Raw genomic sequence first — 21,241 nt, forward strand, 5'->3', positions numbered from 1 at the left:
GGAGTACCATAGAGAGCACTTGCCACTGGGATCTGACAGTAAGCTTCCTGAACCCTCTGACTGAGGACAGGCAAACAGAATGTGGGTCAAATCCATGTCATCCCAATTTTTGATTGAGGCAGCCCAAGACCTACCGGCAGTACAGGACCCAAAAGCATCACAGCATGCTCAGCCACTCATAGACGTATATGAGAAAAAGGAGAAAAGGATTATGTTTGATTTCTCGTCATGCATAAAGGAGACGAGGAAGTTCCTGATTGCTAGAAAATCCCTGCTGATCTGGGAAAGCAAGCGTTCAGCATCTGTTCTTTGCAAGCCAGACACCCTTTCTTTTATGGGAGGAAAGCACTTCCCTAGTAGCCAAAGGAATGCTAAGGCCCGGGATCCCTGGAACCAAGAAACTTCCCTCTCCATCCAGGGATATTTAACATCAAATCCCTATTTCAATAGGGAAGCAGGACATGGAAGCTCCTCCTAAGGAGTGTGACTAGTGTCTCCAGAGCAAGCAATTATGGGATGAGGCAGGAGTTAATAGGGATCAGAATTGTTTTATTAACTAGTTTTGCCAGAATTTACTTACTACTAAACCTCATTAGTAGGAGACTGTCCTTGTACTTCATGTTCTCACTCAGTTGCTGCCTGCTGCCTGCTGAATAGACGGAGGGATGCTGGAGAGATTACTTCTAAGCTCTAAGCCCTTCCCCCTTCCCTCTCCCCTCCTCTTCCAGGACCACATTGACAGTCCCATGGGAAAGAGAGGAGAGACAGGGAGAGGGCAGGATCCACTAGCTCTCGCTCAGCATATTTCACCATGAAGCCCCAGGAGCACAGAAGAGGAGCTGCCACTTAAGATACTGCCTCCTTTGCAGAGGATATATTAGTACAATATATATTATATGAACACATATGAATGTTTTCCCCTTTCACAGCAGAAAGAGAGAAAGAGAAAAGGGACTGCGATCTCCAGAGTGCTATCAAGATTCTTCATGTAATCAATACTGTAAAATATCCCCAGGTCTTTCTGCTGGATTGTAACTCAGAAGACAGCTGATCAGTTTGCGGCATGCACACTTCACCTGCGGGGAAGCCCGGCGCTGGGCAGCAGCCCATGGCAGGGTGGTAAGTAACTTTGGGGAAGTTTCTTTAGGATTTTTGCAGTTCACTGACTTGGGGTAATAAATGCCTGGGAACCTTTAGAGATTATGAAAAAAAAGGGCTTTTGTTCATGAATAGAGGGGGGGGGGGGTCTTTCGATCGCTTCTCTCCCCCAGAACTGATAGAATACTTTGCTTTCTGTTCATGTAACATAGTTTTCTCCTGGCTGGGCAAATGTTCCTTGTATTTTCTCAGTAATTTGCAGCAATATGAGATCGGGTTGATAAAAACAGTCATCATTTATACAGCACTTTACATCTTCAAAGCATTTTACAACCATCAACTGGTTAATCCTCGCAACACCCCTGAGAGGCAGGCAAGACAGGCACGGAAGTGAAAGGAAGAGGAATCCCAGACTGTGAGCATTCAAGTTAAAGCAATTAAGAACTTCCCATCCAGCTGACGGCAGATAATTGACCACTGTAATTCTAATAACTATTAAGCAGCTTAGTTGAGTTAGTGTGTGTTTAAGGGTTTATAGAAATAAGAGAGCCAAGCAACAAACAACACGGGAAAACACAGAGATGTAACAATGACCAAGATGCGCCCGGTCTCGGGAGAGACTGATCTGCTCACGTTTTGATTCACAGGCATCCAACACTTTGCAGTAATTCTGAATGAGGCTTTAGCTTTTCCCTGTGTCTGTATGTTGCCAGACAACCAATCGCACTGCAAAGCAAATTGCATTCACAGCCTGCGGATCTCAGGAAGGAGCACAGAGGTGGCTTTTACTTACAAACAGGCACTCGCTAATTTTGTCATTTGGGAAAGCAGCCTGAAACACCCTTTCTCTTGCAATAACCCCTACTATGTTTTCTTCTCCTTCCTGTATCTTTTGACTGACAGATAACCCTGGTCTGATGCCATTTCGGATGTCCCAGTGAGAACTCTTAAGAGATGCCTATTCTCTCGGGAGGCAGCGACCAAGACTATAGTAACATTAGCTACACTTCTTGCAATTCTTTGAGCCGTTTCTTTCCTGTCTCCGTTGAAACCCCTTCTGTCAAAGGGGTCCATTACCAAAGAGCCAGGAGGATTTACCATCCCGATCAAGTCTCTGCAGTCGATCTAAAGACAGAGATCATGATAAATGTTGGAGGAATTAAATACCTGCTACCTTGGAGTACTTTAGATGAATTTCCCCTGACCAGACTGAGCAAACTAAAGTTTTGCAGCAGCTATGAAGAAATTATTCAGCTGTGTGACGATTACGACGAAGACACCCACGAGTTCTTCTTTGACAGGAACCCTAATGCTTTTGGGATGATTGTCAGCTTTCTTGCAGCAGGGAAGCTGATGCTCTTAAGAGACATGTGTGCCTTGTCTTTTCAGGAGGAGCTGAGGTACTGGGGGATTGAGGAATCCAACCTGGAGAACTGCTGCTTTCGAAAACTATTTCAAAAACTGCAGGAGTTGGCCGAGATACGCAAAGAAGAGGAGCTCCGGAAGAGCAGAGAAGCTGCATGTGTCTTGGATGAGAAAACCAAATTTGGACAGTTTATGAACAGACTCAGAGATATGGTAGAAAATCCCCAGTCAGGACTCCCAGGCAAAGTCTTTGCTTGTCTCTCCATTCTCTTTGTGGCCACCACAGCTATAAGCCTTTGTGTTAGCACAATGCCAGATTTAAGAGCTGAAGAAGACAGGGTAAGTAAGTCCCTTTTTAACTAGTCTTACAACCCTCTTTAAATCTGCTACAGAATTACAAGAAACTTGCCTGCCTTGTTAGGTATACATTGTAAAAACAGATTTAAAAGATACACAAAATCCATAGGAATGACCTTCAGAACTGTTTCTGGTAATTAAATGGTCTAGAGCAAAAAATGCAATAATGGCTTAAATTACTTCTATCAGTTTCAAAGTGATATTTGATTAAGAGTACTGTGAATGAAGTGTTCTGTTAATTGTCAGCTAAAATACAGGAAAGACCTTCTGGACAGAATAGATATTGCAGCTCTGTAATACAGCATTGGTTTTCCTTTTTAAGAAGCAGCACCTGCTCGTGAAAGTTATTAAATTAACTTGTTAGCTCCGAGACTCACGTTCACACTGGAGTTTTCTCTTCAGCATGCTTTACCTTCTAGTTATCAGCAACCTCTTGTTCGGACAAGTCAGCCAAAGAATCGCTTTCCCCTGATATCTTTATTTTCAAAAATAGCTGGATAGCTTCCTTTGTGATAACTAAGTCAACCCTGCCACAGAACGATTGTAGGAGGAAGAAATACGCATCAATTTTTTTTTCCAGAATAATGTTACATTTAAATAGTTGAGCAAAGATTAAAGGGTGAGAGATACATGAATTATTTTGACAGAAACTGATAACTTAAGCAGGGCCCGCAAAAACATAATTTTATGTCGAGAGAATTCTGTACTTGCCCATGTATGTATTTTTTGTAGGACCAATGCCAAACACTAGCTGAAAACGAACTGCTAACCACATATAAACCCTCTTCAGGGAAATCATCTGCAGTAATTCGGGGCAAATAAGTTAAGCTCGTATCATAAGTGAAGGATCCCTTCCATAACATCATTGTGAGTATTTCAGTGTTTTAAAGATTTGTCAATTCAAAGTTCTTTCAGATGTAATAAGGCCCAAATTTAGCAAATAACCTTAGCTTGATCTCCTTAATGACTCCTTCAGTTCATTTATAAATGACTCCTTCCAAAAGTGGGGAAGAAGCTCCGGTTAAATAAATTCTCTGTCCCAATCACCGCTATAAGACAAGACACTCTTCATAGTATTGTATATTGATGAATAAAATCATTTTTACATTTATAGCACAGCACGATGTGCATAACACAATGTACATTTTATTGCTCAAGCAGTAATTCAAAGAAGCCCAGAATGCAGTCATGGTGAAGATATGTCCTGATATTTGATGCCTTTCAGTAAAACTAACAATTGCACGGAAGGCTGAAATTTAAGATCATTCCCTGTTCCATTTAACCCCTTGAGCATTAACTTACATTTCCATAGGAGGACTATTACGCTTCCGTAATAAGTCTGACGCTCTTAAAATCTACAGACATTACTACAGGAAGGAAAAACTGTTGCAATGTTTCAGTACTTCTTCCAAGGAAGCCTTTTAAATACAGAGCATCCCTCTTACAGTTAGATGTGAAAACAGCACAAACTCTCCTCTAGGAAGTGCTTCCTGCTAACTGTGTTTATGGAGTAACCCCATGCATTTTATCTTAATTTTCAAGCAACTGCAGGAAAAGCTTTTATCAATATTTGTCATGATAAAGGAGACCCATATATTGGTTCAGACTTCAGCCTAATATAATTGTATGTTTTAAAAATAAATAACCATATTTTAGAAAGAGAAGAATCTTCAGTGTTAAACACATATCTGGTAACTGAAGTGCAGCTGCTTCCCAGTTCCTGGATTTTCTATAAAACACCGACGACATTACCACTTAGACATCTGCATAAATTTCACTGCTCTCAAAACAAGCAATCTGGATTTAAACAAGCCCGAAAGTAAGAATGTTTAAAGTACAGAGGAGGGGATGAAGGATAAACTTGAGCAAAGGACCACCTTAGTCCTAATAGTAGGAAACATCACATAATTTACACCTACAGTCTGAGGCACTATGTCATTTTGTCCCAGGAACACAGAAGAGAGTACTGAAAATCCTACTTTTTGAGTCATTTAAAAGTATGCCAGAGAAAGAATAAGCGGGTGTACTACACTGAATACTCATGGGTTGCAGAGAAATGTGAACTGCTAAATATTTTCTATTCCTAAACTCTTAGGCTGCAACACCTAAGATCTCCTCACTGGGACCTCAAAAGAGTATTTTAGCTAGAAACGGCCAAATAACTCACATCACTTAACTGACTAAAAACATTACGTCTTGATTGCGGCTGGGTCGTACCCACGCAAACTGCAGTAAGAACTAGCTGGATTTCAGCTCCCGGAGAAGAAAAGGGAGGGAAAAAAAAAAAAAAAAAGCACGGTGGAAAATACTACAAGGTCACTTCCACTCCGCTCAGAGGCTCGGCTGCGCCGGCCGGCAGGCAGGAGGGCGGCGAGGGGGGGCCCTGGCCGCCCCGCGAGGGGGGAGCGAAAAGGTGGCGAGCGATGGCGAGGGGCCGCGGGCGAGCGGAGCAGCCGCGTGGGCGAAGCCGGACGGGCGTTGCTGCGGGCAGCGGCGCCGCTTCCAGGGGCAGCGGGCGGGCGGCGGGACGGGGACCCAGCCGAAGGCAAGATAACGAGCAAGCGGCTATAAATAATAGAGCGGGGCCCGTCCCCACCTCGCCCCCCCCAGGGTGTTTCCAACGGCGCTCGGAAACCCAACGCGACGGAAAAACAGAGACAGACGGGCAAGCGGTTCGGCACCTATAGGTAACGCAAGCGAGCGCGTGGGGCATCCGACCGCCAGGCAACAGCCCCGGGCTGGGGGAACTGCCCCAAACCGGCCCAGAAATTACTGCCTAGCTTTAGCAAGCTCCAAGTCGATCCCTGGGGCCAGCCGGCGGGATGGATGTACAAATGGACTTCCCATAGGCAGTGCCAGGAGGACTCATCAGTAACAAATGAGGTCATCCGGGGATAAAACAAGGGGAATTTCACACCCTCCAGCGGCAATACAGCCTTACCTAGGATATTGGCACCTGTGCTTTACGAAGAGCAAAGCGTCATCGGTAAGGAAGCAAGCAGCACAGCATCAGCAAAACGCAGGCATGGAGCCCGGGCACGCGGAGGTAGAGCAGCGGGGCGTTTGCAGGCCAGGAGCTCGCTCCGTCGCTCCTGCCTGACCGGAGAGCGGCCGGAAGCGCAGCACAACAGCAAGGCCGAACCAGGGAAGGTGCGTGTAGACTAAGGAAGCCCAAATGACAAAGATCCGCAAATATTTCCCTCGGGTGAAGGAACTACGGCCAGGCCATTAGAGACGAGGTGAAAATCCCACCTCAGGGCTACAGAGCGGGACCCAAACTCGGAGGGGCAGAGGTGTAACTGAAACCGGCACCGCTCAGCACGCGCGATCCAGAGGAAAAAGATCATCACACCCCGGAAAGCTGGAATAAAACCACCAGGGAAGGGCCTGCTTTGAAGCACCCTTGGGATTTTCTTTCGGAGGAGATACTACTTTTAACGAGACCTTAAGATGGGTGTCCTCTGGAGCAATGATTCAGCAGAAAGGACACAACAAGGTCTTCTCTTCAAGAAAGCCAAGTAAATTAAGATCAGGGGGGAAAAGAAAAAAAAATAAAAACCCAGGAATTTCCATTCCCTGTCCCTCAGCACTGGTAACAACCAAATTTTTTCCTCCTGGGGCAGGAGGCAAGCTACCCGAGCTCCCAGCAAACCCCGCGCACATGATTTCACATGGCCCCGGTTAAGAGAGAAGGAAATGTCTCCCCTCAGTTCTCCCTCTGCTATCCAGCGACCAGTGAGTGGTCAGACCTAGTTACTACTAATTTTTGCAGTTGCTCTTTAACCGACCTTGAGAACCTCGTGACTGCTTTATGTAGTGTATATAACCTAATGAAACATAACCAACATATGTTGCAATCAGTATTGTCAGGCCTCGTGATTTTACCTTGAAATAGAATATCCATTTCTTAAAGCTCCAGTTCCTAGGGGCATTTGATTAAGAGAAAATCAAATTCCTTTTAAAAAAAAAATCTTTTAGCCTCTGATTGCACAGAAAATCCACAAAACGTGCACAAAGGAAAACCACCCAGTAGACACATAACATGCAGAATCATTTTTTAAATGATTTTTCATTCTGCATCATAATTTTGGGGGCACTGTCTTATGTTTTTTCAATGTTTAGTGTCGCTAATACTGTCTGTATCATACTGCAAACCTGTTCACTAGAGGAAGCTGCACAGGAAAATATTTTTTTTAAAGTGGAGTTATCATACTTTGTACGGGAAAAGACAATTTATTGGTCTTACTGTGAAGAGAAAGAAAATTAAATAAGATGTTTGTTTCATCAGCATTACTATCTCCACAGCTAAATGAGATAATTATAAAAGTTCCCATTGACTTCTATTTAACCAGTTCAGGGTGTTAAGATATGCTTGCAAGAGATATATCCTCAGTATTCAACCTATTAAATCCACTCCAAAGATATTTATAGCCTAATGCTCCAACCCTGCCCATAACCCATAGATAATGTCAAATATCTCTAGAGCATTTACTAAAAGAAAATTTGGAGAACTTGGAGTAACTGGAGGAGGTAATAATCCATAGAGAAGTGTCCCTGAGAGGTGAGTAAACTCAGTCCTACAGCTCACATATTCTGCAAAGATAAGACTCTTCATCAAAGGGCAATTCGGCCAACTGGTAGAAGCAATCACTTTTGCTAAATTGGATATGACAGCCAAGTTTTGACAAATATTGCTGGCTACCTTTTTTATAGCCTTTAAATAATGGGGTCTAAATATTGATCCAAAAAAAATTTTCTAGCTGGTTAGCCAGGGCAAAATGATTCCTGCCAAATAATATCTTTTTCAAGGAGTTGTTCAGAGCAGGGCACTATTCAGAATGTATCTGAAAAGGGTGTTTGACACCAGCTCTATGCCCAGACTTTTCTTCTAATATAAGGCATACATCACACAAAGCATAGCACAGAATGACATGTTCAATCGCCAAGAGATTAATGAACTTCTGACTTTCAGAAACACTTCTAATGCTCATTTAAAAGTGTAACAACATAAAGGCATGTATGTATATGCCCATCTATAAATATATTGGTACACATATATATAATATTTAACTTGAAATTACTTGGAGAAAATAAAGCTGGATGTGCTTTGGTTTTATTGCATCTGCTCAGTACGTTTTTCCGGGTTCTTATCTGAATAATTACTGTGGACACTCACTTGCCTAACTTAGCTAGTACAGTTCTGATGTCTTCTAACCATTTTGGTCAGAAGTTAAAATATTGCAGCTTTCTGAAGTACGAAAATGTGTTTCACTGAGGCACCAAAAAAACTATGATTTACTAGGTGCACAAGCACAGCAGAATCCAGCTACCTTATTTGCATCATGGATTTCATTAATTAAATTAATATCATCTAGAGAAAGATAGAAGCAATGAGAAGTATAGTTTAAGAAAAACTACAGCTGTGAAAAAGCAGAAATCACAGCTTTCAAGTCTGGGACTTTGTTATATACAGGTTATTGCTTTACGGGACATGGTTTTTTTGAGGTTTGCATACATATATATAGCAATGTCCAATGCTCTGACCTTGAAACTAGATCATTATGTTAAGACTCGCATTAAATAGCTGCAAATTGCTAGCAAGTGTTTTGCAGGGAGAGCTAATCCAAGCATCCACAAAAAGAAGTGCATGTTTCAACATTAAATCTAATGTATACAACATAGGTGGAGTTTATAGTACTTAAACCCTGCTCTACATAACCAAAAGGGTGGACCAGTGGGAGGCAGGTGCTCCTGAGCATCTGTGTCTCAGCTTACCCCTGCTGCCACAGAGAACAATTTTCTTTTGAAAGCCTGGACACTCCGTTTCAGTGAGTAAGTGCATTCTGCATGGATTTCAAATGCTGGCCCTGCCAGCACAAGGTCCAGCATTCAGAAAGCACAATTAGACATTATTAGTTTGCCTCATGTTCATCCAGCTTTGGCTGCATCCCAACAGCACTAAGTCTCCTGGCTTTGCACGCTATCCTGAGGGGACACCCAGCTGTTGTAGCTGCTCCGCAACGGGCAGTCAATCAGTCGCAATTCCGTGTGCTAGCACACGTGTCCTTCTTTGGCAGTCATGCTTTCCTTTCCCTTTTTGCTGCTTTCAAGTTTGTAATAACGACAATGGGAAAAAAGTTCTGTTCACTTTCTCCACATGTGGTGGTATCTCAGGGGGTCCAGCAGGGATGATAACTTAATAAAAAAACCTTCTTTGAGAAGATGATTGTTTCCTCAGCAGCACTCTCTCTTTGGAAAATGCCATTTGGAGTCAATGCTCCCTTCGAGTTCATAGCAATTATGCATCAAGTATTAAAAATAAACCACCAACCCAATTTGCAGTGCTTTACAATTCTTCTTCAAATATGGTTGAAATCTTTGAAGACTCTTCGGTCTACTACTACAGGTAAATCCCGAATCTGGCATTTTAGTTCTGAACGCATTTGAGCAGATTTCATTGCTAATTTCATTGCAACATCAGGGCTAAGAAGGGCACATGCTGTGTTTATTGCGATAGCATCTGCTTCTCCTGTTGGTTCTAGTATTTTGCCTTATAATGGATTCAAACATATTTGAGACCCCATCGTACATTTACATTCTGCACTATACAGTTACAGTAACAGGTAGTGTCTGCTCCAAAGAACTTAACAGCGCAGTCACAAAAGAAGCAGAAAAGAAACAACAGGGCAAATGACTTGACCAGCAGCAAAACTGGAAATTGAAGATCTTTCTCCAGCATTTCAGACAAATACCTTGCTTGTCTGATTGTGCTGCTCCTCACAGTTACAAACAGAAATCCACTAAATTTCTTACTGAAAACAACAACAACAAAAACAAAGATAATACTTTCACCTCTTTCAGGGTCACCCCTCCAATTGGTTTAAATCACTATCACTTCCTCAAATTCATCACACTGATTCTCATAGAGGTTGCAGAATAAGTACCTAAGCTTAAAACTTAATTGAAATTTTTTTAGTTACATTTCTTCCTCAGAGGAGATAACAATGTGTTGGATAAGGAGATAACAATTTCCCTTTCTCTGTGTTCTTTCTAACGTCCACATTAATATAAACCCAATATTAGTTCAGTTTCCTCGAATATACTAGTTGTAGCAATTGTTTTCACAACTCCAGGTTTCTTTTTCCCCTAAAGCAAAGTGAGTGGGAGATGATGGTGTGATCAGAATAAACAGCGCTCCTTTAACAAGCTCATCATTCTGTAAATCAGGTTACGGTCTCCCTCTCGGTAGGCAGTAAACCTTTCGATTTTATTGCGTCAGGTCTGTAACCATAAATCCAGTAACGGAGTGATCTATAACATGGGGTTTTCAAGTTCTCCCTGACCATCGTTTGATTCAACAGAGCATGTTTTAATTATTCAGATAATAGCAGCAATGCAGTCACAATGATTCAGCAGTACCTGCGGCACTGCAGTTAGATCCCCACAGCTCCAGGTATGGAGGGAATATTTACTTACTAACCAAATTGCGATTTTACAGTCAAAAGGGTATCTCCCCTGCATCTGTCCATTTCCTGCCACAGGCTGGGAGGAGGAGACCTGGGCAGTCAGTTAGGTATCTTGATTCCCTATGCAAAGGTCTTGGTCTGCCTCTTCTCTACCCTAACCACTCTCTCAACTTTTTGACTCACTCTGTAGACTGCTCTTGGACTTGTGGGGAAGTTGAAGCAAGTATTGAAGCTGATTTTTTCCACTATTAGCTTGTATTTTATCCCACAGAGGGAATTCTCTGGGGAGAAGCTATAGGCTAGGATGCAGTCCCCAGGTAGAGGCTTCCGAAACGCATGAAGCTGGAAAACAACATCCTGCACAAGCAGTCAACCTAGGGCTTGGAGAGGAAACTTTCTGCAAGGGTTTTACTTCTAAATCCTCCATGTACTGGACTGAACGTTTTTTTTTCTGAGTTGACCAAAAGGCCGGACAGCAAGAAGACCAACCTTGCTGAGATAAGCCACACTATTATGTGCTGGACAGCAGGCCGGTTCTACTTTTCTTTAACAGCCAACAGTCACAAAACAGAACGATCCAATCTGCTGGTGTTTTGGTGGACAAAGGCCTTGGGCCACAAAACTGTGCGTGGATCTAAGAAAAGCACCTGACTAGTAATGGTCAGTGTTTGAATGTACCAGAGAAAACCTGGATATGCCAGGGAAAGTTTAGCAGGTGTCAGTCGTGACCTTGCATGAACCATACTGCCAGGCCCTGTGGTTCTGGTGGGAAAAATGATATTTTAGCAAGCAATGCTTCATTTGCAGGGTGCAAGGCAGGCTGCCTTTCACCACTTAAAGAGATTCTCCTTTAGGACTCCAATAGGAGTCTGAACAAATATATTGCTCAAGTTTCCTCCCTGCTTTCTTCTGAGTGCCTTCCTTCAGCATCTTTCTGGAGACCTTCTGAAACTGGATGACTGAACACCAAAACAGCCTTTACTCAGAAGCAATCGATTCTGCACCTAGGGTGGATCTAGCTGGGAAGAGCTTTCAGATTCTTGGTGTCTGTCACTCACTTGTTTTAAGACGATGAGCCAGCTGGTTTCCCTAAATATGCCTCCAGGAATAACGGCATTTGCATGCAGTGATTCCATCACAACTTCTAGCTGAGTTCAAGGACTTTTATCAACATCGCTTCACAAATACTACTACTTGCCTTTCTCATAAGTATACTGTATAAGTAAGCTGTTTCAAGGCTTAACCTTGATAAAGCAACATATGCATGTATTGCTAATGTATAAGTTGATTTCCACTCTAAAGCTATAGAAAATATTGCTCTTTGTAGGGATGGACGTGATTCTGAAATAAATCATGTATTGATCTAGCAGTAGATATTAGCTAAACATTATACAAGTGTTGATGCAACCTTAGCCATTTAACTAGGAAAAAGATGATCTTACCAAGAAATAACTTAAAATCTGCTAACATCACCACAAATAGTGTTCAGTGGCAAACATAAAAAGGAGATCATGAGAAACGCTGCAGATGCATCTTTTCTGTACTTCAGACTCCACCTTATTCATACTTGTGCAAAATCCCAGTTTACACACCATGTAAAACAGGTTCAGATTGCTGCCAGTGAAATTCCAAGGAGATTCAGTAATACCAAGGGCAGAAAATTGGTACTGCAGTTGCTGCTATAGAGCTGCAGCACTGCACTTCTAATATAATTGGAATAACAAAATATTTCCCCATTTTTTCCTCAGATAAAGGATTTGTTTGTTTTGTTTTAATTTTTAATTGTTTTGTTTTAATCAGTAATATGACACGAAGTATCCACATACACAATGTAGAGCAGGTGAGGATATAATACCCTTCTGCAGAAAAGCACCAAACATCGCTACTCTGCTGGTAAGCAGCCAGTTATTACTTAACCATCAAAATTGTGCCACTGATTTGCATGGTGCTTTACAGAGGATTACAAAGAACAGATCTGTTCCAATGGATACTGCTTAGGCAGCCAGAGGTAAAACCTGAGCTCCTGTTTCAAATTTAGGAAAAACATCCTTTGTATCAGTGCTCAACATAACCTTCAACTGCTAACAGTCCCGACAGACTCAGGTTCAAATATTCAGAATCTCCAGATTATATAATCAGGGAGCATGCAATGTGCAAAATACAAATTCTTACTCTGTGTTTGCTTCAGCATTTACTAAAAAATACTTTACAATGGGCTACAGGGTAAACATCCACTTCAAAAGGTACCGAGGAGAGTCTTTAGCAGTAGGAAGTTAATTGGCAGATAAGAAGGTAACGATTCAGAACAGGTTTTCCATTGTGTGCTTCAATTATAAATGTCTCAGTGCACAAGCAAGTGGGCCACAAATGGTCAGCACAGAAACAGACTCTGAAGCTGTGAGGATCGTTCCTCGCTGTTCTCATCCAGTTATCTATAAATAAGTTAATAATAACAAATTTTCTCCTCATCTAGAATATGTAACAAACTAAGCTGCATCTGAAAGCGGAGGTGGATGAATAAGGTATACATATTCCCCAAGGGAAATACTGATTCAGTCTCCCTGGGCATTGCTACAATTATTGAGGCATACAAAAATATTATTTCCAGTGGATCAGATTTATGTCCTTTGTAAAATGGGGTAGTGCAGCATAATTCCAAGATCTGGTTTTGTTTATTACCCTAGATGTCATTATGTCTTAACTAATGTTTCATGGTAAGCCAAGAGGGCACTAAGCCAGGAAACGTTTCTTATTTATTTTATCTTGCAAGCGGCACATGTGTGCTTAGTTCATTTAGCTTGAGTTCACAGTTAGTGAATAAGTTTATCGTCTGTAAACTCACATATGCATTTGAGGTCTCATATTCAGCTGACACACATTACCCAGGATAGTCTCAAAGGTGCTGAATTCATGAATACAGTCACTCAGAATCACAGAATGTTTGAGTTTGGAAGGGATCTCTGGAGATCATCTCGTCCAACCCAGCTGCTCAAGCACAGTCACCTGGAGCACATTGCTCAGAATTGCGTCCGGATGGCTTTTGACTGTCTCCGAGGATGGAGACTCCACAGCCTCTCTGGGCAACCTGTTCCAGTGCTCAGGCGTCCTCACAGGAAAGAGTTTTTTCCTCATGTTCAGCTGGAGCTTCTTGTGTTTCAGTTTGTGCCTGTTGCCTCTCACCCTATTGCTGGGAACCACTGAAAAGAGCCTGACCCCATCCTCTTGACACCCTTCCTTCAGATACTTATACACATTGAACAGATCCCTCCCCAGTCTTCTCTTCTCCAGGCTGAACAGGCCCCGCTCCCTCAGCCTTTCCTCATAGAAGAGGTGCTCCAGTCCCTTCATCATCTCAATAGCCCTTCACTGGACTTGCTCCAGGAACTCCATGCCTCTCTCGCATTGAGGAGCCCAGACCTGGACACAGACGTGGCCTCACCAGGGCCGTGTGGAGTGGGAGGATCCTTTTGAAAGAGCTACTGAATGACAGCTACAGTAAAACTTACCAGTGTCAAAAAGTTTCTCATAATTAGAAATACTACATTCTAATCATTGGCCCTACAGGGACCCAATTTGCTTAAATATTTATGAGGATTATACATTAAAAAAGCAAAATGTATTGAATTGCTGATTATAAACTGGCTATATAACTGATTATATGAACCTATAGTTTACCCACTCTGAAACTGTAGTCCCAGTCCCATCCCTCTCAAAAAGGAAAAGATCCAGAGATGGGCAAAGACGGTGGAATTGCTGTGACTACAGCAGGCAGTTCTTCAGAGTGGGAACAAGCTGACTGCAGGGGGCTGCGACAGAGGTCTGCAAACAGCAGGAACTGAGTGGATCAGCTAACCAATGTCCCTTCCAATACCAGAGCTAAGGGGCATCAAATGAAACGAGCAGCAACCCAGCTCAAAACAAATGAAAAGAGGTGAGTCTTCATGCAACAGGCTGTAAACAAAAGAATGGCCAACCATATGGAAGCGAAATTCAGTTACAGGCTTAGTTCAGGCTTGCACAAATGTCGTCTTCGGCTCAGGAAGTTCTTGAACTGAAAACGGTTAGAGGCTGGGAGCTAGAGATGTGCCTGTTCTCACTCTTCCTTGGGCATTTGTGCTTCTACCGGCTGAAGGAATAGGACATTGGGCTAACTGGACTCCGTACAGCCATTCTTACACTTTACTGTGATCCTATTTTTTGATATCCATAGGAAAGTTAATAAAAGCATCCTAAAATGAGCAACTTTACTGTATCACTATAAACATACCAACACATAAGAGAACACATAAAATGAACTAATGCTTTATACAGTGGAAGGAAGCAGTGAGAAGGAAACAGGAATTGCATGTTATTTCTGGTGGTACAGAGCTTTGGAACAGTCACTTCACTGCTTTGAGGTGGTTTATGAATTTAGGAAATCACTTACTATTTCAGCCATCAGGCTCAGTATATATCATTTTATGTATAAATCAGTGTTTCCTTCATTGCTGAGCCAAATGTTTGTTTTCATATGTAACATCAATACTAGGCAGTTGTTTTATTATATTTATATCATACTTTGTAGAATTTCAGCTAGAGACAAATTCCATAAATCCTGATAAATTACTGCATTGTTCAAAAGTAGACCTGCAGGATGAATAAGGTATAAAGAATTGGCTGCTCACATGAGCACGGCTTTGTTCTAACTGTTCTTCCATCAGAGCCAATGACAGTTTGAGTACTGATTGCCACTGCAAGAGACACAAAACATCTCAGAGGGCTTTGCTGAAAGTCCCACCCAAAATATTTTGTGGTCCGTTTTACACAAGACTTGATCCTTTCCTCATGTTAGCAGCCAGCACCGTACTGGCTTAGAGCTACACCAGGATACTTTGGGTAAAAAAGTGCAGACAGGATGTGAAGGAATTCAGGGACACATTGAACTCAAAGATTTGAAAATAAAAGCTCAGAATTCTGGTCTAGTTACTGGCAAGGCCCAGAGAGGAATTTTTTTTTTTTTTTTCATTTGGTTTTGTTTTGGTAGTTATTGATTGCTGGAATCTCCCAAATGTGTTTGCTTTGATCAGCAAAGGGAAAGATACATGGACTCCCGTGGCACAGAAACTCCTTTATTGACCATTTATGCAAAACATCTTTCATCGATCAGGCTTCTCTCCTCTGGATCACTGCTAGCTGTCCTTCACCAGTCTACTGAAAGTAATTAGCGTCTGATGACAAGTTGGTGACAACAGCAAATTTGAAATTTACCTCTGACGTAGAGGTATCCATATTTTAGTAAATACATAGCATTTAAAGGCAGTGTGTTATTCCAGCTGTTCTTTGGACATCAGTTACAAATGGACTAGGAAACAGTGAGATCGGAACCATCAGAAATACTGGGAGAGGCTTGGTGTTTAATTGTTCCTTACCTTAAATATTTTCCTTTGCTTAAATATTAGCTTTGGTACTTAATATTTTCTCTTTTCCTCTCTTACCATTCCATTATTTGCTACTTTTGAATAGGATGTTCAAAAGGATCTAGTATCTTGAATAAAATTGATATTAGAATGGGACATCATACATAAATCCTATATCACCTACCTATATCACATACTATATACAAACATTCTTAATAGGTAAAACATTCGCGTACGAATGTGAATAGATGCAATTTATCTCCCAGTGTAAAACTAATGAGTGTGTTCTCATTAAATCGTATAGAGCCAGGTTTCTATACTTAATTTCTAGACATTCATGACAGAAATAAGCAGACGGAGAGAGGGGCTTGGGAGTTTCTGACAGACATTGTATATGGACTGACTGAGTAAAGGTGCATTTACACTATGCCATGGAGTGAAATAACCCTGCTGTGGGATGACAACATGGCTAAACTATTTATAGAGCTCAGGTGAGTTGTCTCCTCATACAGAACTGCACTCAGCTGCGTGGATATACCAGTTCCCCCGAGACAAACAGGGCTGTTTTTGCTGCATGCCTTCATGTAGTGTGACGGCTGCTTCAGAGTCAGCTGAAGTCTATGAGAGATTCCAGCTGACTTGAACTGGTTTTGGATTAGACCTATCTAAATATATCAATGCAAGTCCTTCATTTAAAGAACGTCATGCCACTGTGAAAACATCATGCAAGTACCTCTTACGTGGTATTCTTCAACAAACTTACTCAAAATGCTTATATGAAAAAAAAGTCCAGTCACAAGAGCAGGTCTCTTCAGAACATATTGATTCTCCTTATAGGTTCAGGAATGTATGTACCAATAGGACGGATAAGGTGTGTAAGAAAGCAGCGACACCAGCATTTAAAAATAATGTGCTTTTCAGGAGGATATCTTCAGCTGCTAAGCAGCACATGCTGCTTTAATTGCTGGGGTTTTATCTTCTATAAAGCAAAAAATGGTGAACAGTGCAGGGTTCACTGCCTGCCAATTGCAATATAGGGAGCAGGCACTGTGAATGTGAAGAAGGCAGTACACACGTCTGATCCACCGTACCTGATGTGACCACTTGTTGGCTGTCTCTCTGGTTGGATGTTCCCTAGCGGCTCCCCAATATAAAGCTCAATGTATTCTCTTGTTTACCTGAATAATCAGCAGTTAACTTACATTTGCCTCATCATTCCACTGGAATAGGACAAAACAAATTTCATTTTTAAGCCCAGCTAAGGAAAATAAAAAATGTGAATCCAAGGTAGCAGAACTAATGCAATTTCTCTGATCATAAAGATCAGAAAGTACCACTAAAGGCATGTGCCCTCAATGCTTCGAGGGATTCTTCAAGGCAAGTTTCATCTGCTGGATGGGTATTTATTTTCCTTCAGATTGTAAGACACGTACGGAAAAGACATGTACAGAAAAAAAAACATGATTTGTATAAGACATAACTGAGCCAAAGATTCAGATGACTTAACAAGCATCTCTGAACCACTTAACTGCACCACAGTACAGAGCATTTGTTCAAGCACCATATATCAAACAGCACCAAAAGTTTGCAGAGACATTCACACGTTAGCCTTTCATCCCAAGAGAAATTATTTTTTGTGCAGACTTATCAACCAATCAAGTTTAAATTAATTTCTGTTTGAGAGTTGAAAGTAGGACTTACTTGGGACTTACAGCCTGTACACGGAGACTTTATAGAGAAGAATTTCATTTATTTGGACTGGAAGAAGCAACATAATAAAATAAGCAATAGTTATTCAGATATTTCATGTGCTTATTAGCTTTGATAGACTATTGAAAGATGGCTGCCATACAACTACCTGCTAGCTGGAATTGGTTTATTTCTAATACCAGTGACTCACGTAGATGCACATTTCTTCTTTCTTAATGTTTCTGGATGCTGGTTCACAGATTGTTCTTTTATTTAATTCTCTTTTTGTTTTGCGTCAGGGTGAGTGTTCCCAGAAGTGCTATTACATCTTCGTCATAGAGACCATCTGTGTGGCTTGGTTTTCCCTGGAGTTCTGCCTCCGATTCATTCAGGCAAGGAGCAAGTGTCAGTTCTTCAAAGGGCCCCTAAATATCATTGACTTCTTGGCTATTTCACCTTATTATGTTTCCCTCATCCTGGCAGAGGATGACTCAAATGAGGAGGCTGAGAGGCCAAGCAGCAACACGTATTTGGAGAAGGTTGGTTTGGTGCTACGCGTTTTACGTGCCTTGAGGATCTTGTATGTAATGCGCCTTGCCCGGCACTCCTTGGGCTTGCAGACTTTGGGTCTCACAGTTCGGAGATGCACGCGGGAATTTGGCCTGCTTTTGCTCTTCTTATGCGTGGCTGTCACTCTTTTTTCTCCATTGGTCTATCTTGCTGAGAACGAGTCTGGGAAGGTGCTTGAATTTACAAGCATCCCTGCCTCTTACTGGTGGGCTATCATTTCAATGACCACTGTGGGGTACGGAGACATGGTACCACGGAGCGTACCAGGCCAGATGGTGGCTCTGAGCAGCATCCTTAGTGGGATTCTCATTATGTCTTTTCCTGCAACATCGATATTCCACACTTTCTCCCATTCCTACTCCGAACTGAGAAAGGAACACGAACGACTGCAGTCTAGGCTCAACAGAACAAAAAATGCCGACCACTCCGGAGAAAGTGACACCTTCAATGAGACAGACAGCCTGATCCTGGAGGAGCCAGTATCACCGATCAAATACATTTACAAAGGGAACTAAACCTTGCTGTAAAGCATTCCCAAGAACAGGAGTATACACATATATATGTCAATGTAACACAAAGCAAAGCAACAACATAGATTACGATGCAATTTTTCTCTTCCGATATAGGTATAACAAAGCAGTCAACACAGCTAGCTCCGACGCATCATTATGGAGTTGGAGGTTTGGAGAACGTCAAAAGTCAAAGTTTATTCAACACTAAATACTCATTCTTCACTATGACTAATGATAACACTCAACTTTGTCTCTGCCAGTTATGCATCTTGCTGAATACCTAATACTGAATGAGTAACAAACAAAACAGCTTCTGCTGGCACAAATACACTTGTTATTTTATTTGCCTTTGAGTTTTCAATGTTCTTTGCAACTAATAACTTGCGCCAAGCATTGGAATGGATTCTTTCAGGGCTACGTACCAGTGCCGTCTTTACAATGGCATATCAGCCAGGCATACAGAAGGATCTTTGATATAAATATGCATTCTATATCTAAAGCCACTAAAAAGCTTGAAATAAAAGCACTATATGTGAAAGCTTTCAAAGTTTGCCTGTAGTCAGATGATCAATCTATAAGTAACAAATTGCACTGCTGTTGTAAATTACTACATAGTGTTTGCAAGAGAATTTGCTTGAAATGCAGTTGCAGTCTGCAGACTGTAAACATTTCATACTAGACGGCAAAAGTTTTAAATCTTTTTCATATACTTATTAAAAATAATAATGAAGAATAAAACCCCCAAAACTTAGTGATCATGCAGAAAAGAATTGGTGTTATTTTGTTTATTGAATTGTGATGGCTACTCTGGAAGAAAAACAAAAAATAAAATTTTTGAAAATGGTTTGGCAATCCGTAAGTATCCAAAGGTATAAATAGTAAACAATGAATAATTTCCATAGAGGCAGCAGGAGACATTTCCTAATGCAAATGGAAGACATCCCTCTTGGAATATCTAACTCTAGCCAGAAGAAAACAATATGACTACGTACAGGACAATGCTGCTTCATAGGATAGCCTAGATGATCATTTATAATTCTACCTTACATACGCAGTGAATGAAATTAGGGGAAGTTAGTTAAATTAGACTGGCATGAAGACATGAAGTCCAAGCCCGTGCAAACATCTGTGTGTTTAGGACCTGTGCCAGCTCAGGGATCCTCAGTTTGTAAGCAGTCCTGTTGATATCCATAAAACTCTGACATGCTGAATGTTAGGCCTGCACTTAAGTGCAGTGATCATTCCAGGCCTAAATTCATTTTTCAGTATGATTTTCATTTTTCATTATTCCATTTCTTAAATCTCAGTAAGGCTCCAAGACCTTGGGATGAAGCAAAGCTCAACATTCGATTCAAGTTCTCAGCAGGCCACATGATGGATGCAAGCACTGTTCTCGCAGCGTAGCGCAGTTCGGAGTCTAGGGGATACCTGCTGGCTGTCACCAGTCTGCCACGCGGACACACACGCACACTCAAACGCAGAGTCGTGCAACTTCACGCAGGCATCTGGGAGTTACAGTTTTTAGACGGTATCCTCACTCCCCCTCAGAGCTTAGGTACAGAAAAGCACAGTTGTTGGCACAATTTGGATCACGTGACTTGAATTAATCTCTTGGAATTATCTTGCTTTTGACCCTATGACCTAAACCAGAGAAACTGTAGCAGTTTATAGATGGGATGTTCCAACGCAGTTGGAGGAAGTATACACAAGATGACAGGCATTTATATTTACACCGTAGAGAGGATGTAATTTCTGCCCTGTTTTATCCCTAAGTCTATCTGATCAGCATCTGATCTTTTTCTTCAGTTTTGGTTTTCTTTCCCTTTTTGGTTGTTTTTTTGTTTTTTGCAATTAGCTCTTATTTTTTTGCCAGAAATTCCCTACAGCAGGATTACCCAGATGGTAAAGCAAACAAAATCCAACCACGATCAGGACTATTAGTAAATTTTACCCGGACCTCTCCAGGCCCCTACGCATGTGATACCTCCTGCATTTTCTCTGGGGTGATTTGTATTTCTTTACTGCTTTTCCAGTTTTCTCAGGAACAACCGTTGCCCACTGTCACCCTTCGCAGAAGATCCCCGCTTCTGCCTCTCTGGTCTGGCAGAGCTGGCGACAGAGCTCTTTGGCTCCGTACTGAACGATCCCTGCTAGAATTAAGCGCCCTGCTGCACAATAGCCGAATCCTTGAAAGACATTTCTCCCCGAAGCACTGACACTCTTTGGAAATGCACACAATTAGGTAGTATAATTGATTTGCTTTTTTTAATTAACAGTTTTCTCGCTAGTTCAGGAATTAGTTCAACATGGTCACACACAAAATTAGCCCAGCCACACTGCTCTAGAAATGTAAATAGCTGGAAAGGCACTGGGAGATATTGCCCGCCCGAACACTTGTAACAGCTTTACGCCCAACAGGCTCTGTGACGGAGAAGGGGTTGTGGGCTTCACACGCACCCAAGCCTGCCTAAGTTCTTCCAAAACACAATGCAAGAACGTGCTGAAATACTGAAGCAAAAAAAACGAAACAAAACAAGTTCACAATGCTGCACAGTGAAGTAAGCCTTTCTACTTCTGGCTAAATCAGGACTACTACATTTATTTCAATTTCTAACTGAATCTCTTCCTATAGCTGGGTCGGGGCTGCACCAGCTTTCATAGAAATCATCCTTCATGATTCATTCTGTTATTAAAAAAACGGGAGAAATATGTTGAGAAGAACATTTAGTTCTCATATAATTCAACTGAGTAATGAATTCAGAACAAGCAGTTACAATTAGCAGATATT

General features: G+C 41.7%; 1 protein-coding gene across 1 annotated transcript; it reads left to right on the forward strand.

Annotated features, from left to right (window-relative positions):
• The first annotated feature begins 737 nt into the window (after window positions 1-737).
• Window positions 738-19,289, forward strand: KCNG4 (potassium voltage-gated channel modifier subfamily G member 4). The gene is made up of 3 exons (XM_009682912.2): window positions 738-1,119; window positions 2,002-2,802; window positions 17,671-19,289. Exons 2-3 carry the CDS (start codon window positions 2,053-2,055, stop codon window positions 18,454-18,456), a joined length of 1,536 nt encoding a protein of 511 aa, XP_009681207.1. The 5' UTR covers window positions 738-1,119; window positions 2,002-2,052; the 3' UTR covers window positions 18,457-19,289.
• Window positions 19,290-21,241: the final 1,952 nt, after the last annotated feature.

The sequence above is a fragment of the Struthio camelus genome, chromosome 10, assembly GCF_040807025.1.
Source record: "Struthio camelus isolate bStrCam1 chromosome 10, bStrCam1.hap1, whole genome shotgun sequence".
In the NCBI taxonomy this organism is placed as follows: domain Eukaryota; kingdom Metazoa; phylum Chordata; class Aves; order Struthioniformes; family Struthionidae; genus Struthio; species Struthio camelus.